The sequence below is a fragment of the Diadema antillarum genome, unplaced genomic scaffold (assembly GCF_040938485.1).
Source record: "Diadema antillarum isolate AM-2024a unplaced genomic scaffold, OU_Dant_1.0 seq00000793_RagTag, whole genome shotgun sequence".
NCBI lineage: Eukaryota > Metazoa > Echinodermata > Echinoidea > Diadematoida > Diadematidae > Diadema > Diadema antillarum.
Window position 1 is genome coordinate 1094268 of NW_027271680.1, and position 4531 is coordinate 1098798.

The 4531-nt window shown below is 43.3% G+C and overlaps 1 protein-coding gene across 1 annotated transcript; it reads left to right on the forward strand.

Moving 5' to 3' along the window:
* The first annotated feature begins 1856 nt into the window (after nt 1–1856).
* Nucleotides 1857–3311, forward strand: LOC139739316 (uncharacterized). Its single transcript, XM_071649931.1, has 2 exons — nt 1857–2863; nt 2933–3311. Exons 1-2 carry the CDS (start codon nt 1857–1859, stop codon nt 3309–3311), a joined length of 1386 nt encoding a protein of 461 aa, XP_071506032.1.
* The last annotated feature ends 1220 nt before the right edge of the window (nt 3312–4531 follow it).

Below are 4531 nucleotides of genomic sequence, written 5' to 3' on the forward strand. Positions count from 1 at the left end.
CTGTGTATTTTTCGTTGTACTCCCGCGAAGCGTTTGATAGGTAAACAAAACCACGCTCCTGCATACAGAAGCTGGGAGGGAAATCAATACAGGACGGAATAGAAAAAAAAAGAGAACGACGAAATAAAACAAGCAACGCCTTTTCCATCCATCGCTGAAACTCTATAACTTTTCAACAAATGAATCTCATAAAAGAAGTTGCACTTAGCGCCTCCAGTATAAACGCTTACTTCTTTGCTCATTATAATTATTTTCTTTATTTCTAGCATAGACAGAGAGTTCTGACGTATTTTCCCATTTTGTTCTTTACTGATCCTCACGAGCGCATGACTCGTATAATTCCACGATGCGTTTGTGTCTTGTATTCTACATGTGCTTGATGTTCTTGTTGTAAGTATGATTTCTTGCCCTCTGATAAGCTGATGAAAATGGTAGCCTGTGTATATTAAATGAATGATTAATCAGTTACAAATAACAGAAAGATCAGTGATGAGAAAGACATTTTCATCAGTGCTCGCTTTTGATTGCTCTCTGGTAGTCCATGATTGTATTATGTATTATAGAATACAGTTTAATTGTCAAAACGACAACACTCATGAAAACATCAACAGCAGCATTAACACAACATTAAAGAAAAAATACTCAACTGAGTGTTTGCTAAGAATAACACGTAAGAATGAAGACTTTCAGGGTTTTTATAGTGCATACATCATTGACATATATAGCGTGTTTGTGTCTTCTTGGTACAAAGCTAGACTGAAAACGCGCGCAGAGTGGTAATTTACCGAGATCCATAAATACGGTTAATCATCTGGCGGACTTCGGCTCGTTTGGATGACGCAGGTTACTATGACAACGCAGAATTGAAGAGGACGATCCCGCCATCCACTCGAGAGATGATTGCATCTCATAGTATCCCTATTTAGTGAAATCATCTCAAGCTTTTATACAGAACGATAGTCGGTGATCGTCCTTGTGTTAACTGGACATCACGTTTTAAATGATGTCTAGGCAGAATATTTTTGTTTGTTTGTTGCAAGAGTGTTTATTAGATAACACATACAGTCTAGATACATTGTAATAAGGAAGGATACGTATAGTAATGCGTTATTTTAGTTGTCTCTGAAATTAATGATAGACAATGGTGAAACTGATGAAAGGAGGGACTTGTACGGTACAGATGCAGATTCACTTTTTTTCTTTTTTGTCACAAAGAGAATATAAATCGGTACTTGTCAAGGTTCAAGTTATCCGGAGGTTGTATCTAGATTAAAAGAAAAAAAAAAGACAGTTTGAAGAAGTAACAAATAAGATTTGAAGTACAAGTCAAACAGTAAAACCTTCTCCGCTGACAATGACTACACATACTTGTACATTTTTTTTTTCAGAAAGTATTAGAAGAAAATTTGCATATATTGCAAATAAAAAAAAGCATTAAAGCCATTTTTATCGATTTTTTTTCTTCATCCCGGTGTGGCGCTCAGATGCATTCTTTTGCCATAATTATCATGGTAGATGCATTCTCAAGCACAGGTTAGATACGAATGGTATTAAGTCGTCAAAAGAGGGAGAAACAGCGCTATGGCAGGGGGGTTCCTGATTTGCCGAACATATTGACTTAGACGGATTTTGTTTAGATAATTTATAACCTTAGCGATGTGACAAGAGACGATTGGGTGGTGGTGGGGGGGGGGGGAGGGGGACTTATTGATAAGACACATGAAATACAGAAATATAGAGAGACAAACACTTGCCATGAACAATATTTGTTTATTTGACAACTGAGAAGAAGGTTACTGTTGACAATCTCTTCTTTTCATTCTGTTACAGAACTAAGAAGACAGAAAAGGAGAAACATGGCTTATCAGAACAAACGATCAAGTAATTTGATGGGCGACACGCCATCGGCCGTCAGAGGGCGGGCTGGTAGTCTCCACAACTCTGCCCAGAGGGAGCAGCGCAAGCTGGAAGAACATCTCCAGGCACTGTCAAAAGAAATGAGATCTCGCATGAATGAACTGGACTCGGAGGCTAGCGAGATGAGGAGACAAGCTGTCAGGATGAACGACGCGGTGAGACGCAAAGAACACCTCCAGAGGGCGATGTTTGGTGAGCTTTCGCCATCTGGGATGGACACCAGCACTACGCAGGTGACGGACCTATTGCGAACTAACTCGTCCAATCGTCTGCACATGTCATCACTGTCGAATGAGAGGAACACTGTTATGGCACCCCTACCACAAATATGGATGGGGCGCAGTTATTCGTCCCCGGCTTCTATTGCCAAGACAAGCGTCGCAGACAATACTGACAATGACCTCGACCTTGCGATGTCGAGGAGTGACATCAGTGACGAGAGCATCGCTGCCGACGCGGCTTCGATTCCCGTGACGAACATGCCAAATTTCTGCAGCGGCAGGGAGTTGGAGATGATCGGAGAGACGACGTCAGTGGACGAGAGAGGCGAAGAAGGGAGCAGTCTGGACGATGACGATGGTGCGGTATTCAGTAACACCAGCAAAGCAAGCAGTGACCCTCAGCCTCATACTGAAACCGCGGAGGAATCGCCACTTCCACCGACGGACCATCCTACTAGAACCTCGACTCAATCAAATTTGACTAGCAAGTCTACACTATTGAGGAGGAGACGTGTATCGGACATTGCGCGACCGGTAGGTCTCTCCATGACACAGGGGGGTAACGGCAGCGCGAGGCGCCATAGCACCAATGATCCGACCTTCTGCGCACCTCATCAGCAGGCAAGCGGAACTTCCGAGCTCCTGCTATACAGGACATCTTCAGTGGATTTACCTCCTCTCCGACATCCGGCCATCAGACATCGCGCGTCCACCAGCCAACTCATGTCCCCGCCGCTTTCCCCCGCAGCTTCCAATGCGCACATTGGGCCACGAGGGTCGCTGACGCTTGGCAGGTCTCCGCCTCTCTCTCCGGGCGCGTCTAAGCGCGCGTCGCGCGTCACTGGGTCCTTGCGACGCGGTTCGCAAAGCGAATCCTCCCCCTGTATCATGAAACAGACGTTCGCCACCACGCCAAGGCGCGGCGTGTCACGGGTGGTCGGAGAGCTGGTCCACATTGAAGAGATGCGCCGATTTTCAGGCACCACGTCTATGGAGGAAAACTGTCGGAAGATCAGAAGAGCGTGGACAACGAATCGATCGTTGCCTAGCAACGGTCCTCAACGAGTGATTGGCGATGACTTGCTTCCAAAGACGCGGTCCCTCGGCGACCTGTTCAACGAACTCAAGGACTGTCGATACCTGCGCATATCTAACCAAGAGTCGACAGGTTGAAAAAGCTTTCACGTGGCTCGATAGCTGCCACCTATAAACCAGTGTATGATAATATTCCTGTCCATTATGTAGTTCAGCCTGCGAGAGCTGCGAGTTTATTCTCTTTGTGCTACAATAATGACTTCTCCTTATTCATGATACGGTCAAAGAGATTTACCAGGATTGGTAATCAAAAAAAAAAATGCGATCACATGGTCTATGGACTCAACTAAAGAATATCGTATTTTTTGATCATGCACTTTACATCCTGGACATTTAAGAAAATCAGCAACTCATGATGAGCCTCGCGTGTGTGAACTGAAATGAATTACAATGCAACATGTCGGCCAAAGTATTATTCTCTTGTTTATTGTCAGTGTTTCGTTTTTCATCTCTTGCGTGTGTGTTTGTGTTACACCGTCATAATGAAAACAAGTAGTAGAAGAATGATATTGCGATTTCGTCTAATCGTATGTCAAGTGAAGGGTTCTTACAACAAACATGGCTACCTGATCCGTGATCACAGTATGGATTCTTAAGAAGAACATAATTATCATTTTAATGACTCAAAATCAAGAGAGATAAAAGTCTTCCCGAGTCGACAAAATAATGATAGAAATTGACTTAACTGTTTTCATCTTCCTCAATGTGACACGAGGTACTAGTTTGATATTGGGATGCCCACAGTTGGTAGGCCTAATAAGCGTCTCGGGACAAAACCAGAGGGGTCATACACTGCAAAAAGTCCGGTGTTAAATATGAAACACCGAGCTGGTGTAAGATTTCCGATGCTCATTTGTGGTGTTAGATCAACATCCCCGGGTGTCACTTCAAAATATAAAATTGTTTGTTGAATATTTTCTTAGTTATTGTTCTTCTTGTTGATTTTGAACTTCAATTAGACAATCAAGAATTTTCTGATAAAGTACTTGATTTTTGTTAAAAAGGTGTGAACACGTTTACACCACAGTAACACCAGTTGGTGTGGTCTCATAGTGAAGCTGGGCGGGTGTTAAACCATTGACATTAACACCAGCAATATCGAATCAACACCATGTGGTGTCATTGTTGAATTAACACCAGCGCAGTGTCCAAAATATCACCAGCTGCAGTGTCAAATTAAAACCACGAAGTGCCAGGTGAACACTTTTCAACACCATCACAAAATACTTTCTACGCCTGTGGGTGTGGTGCTCTATTGACACTTGATCGGTGTTAAATCTAACACCGATGTTTTTACA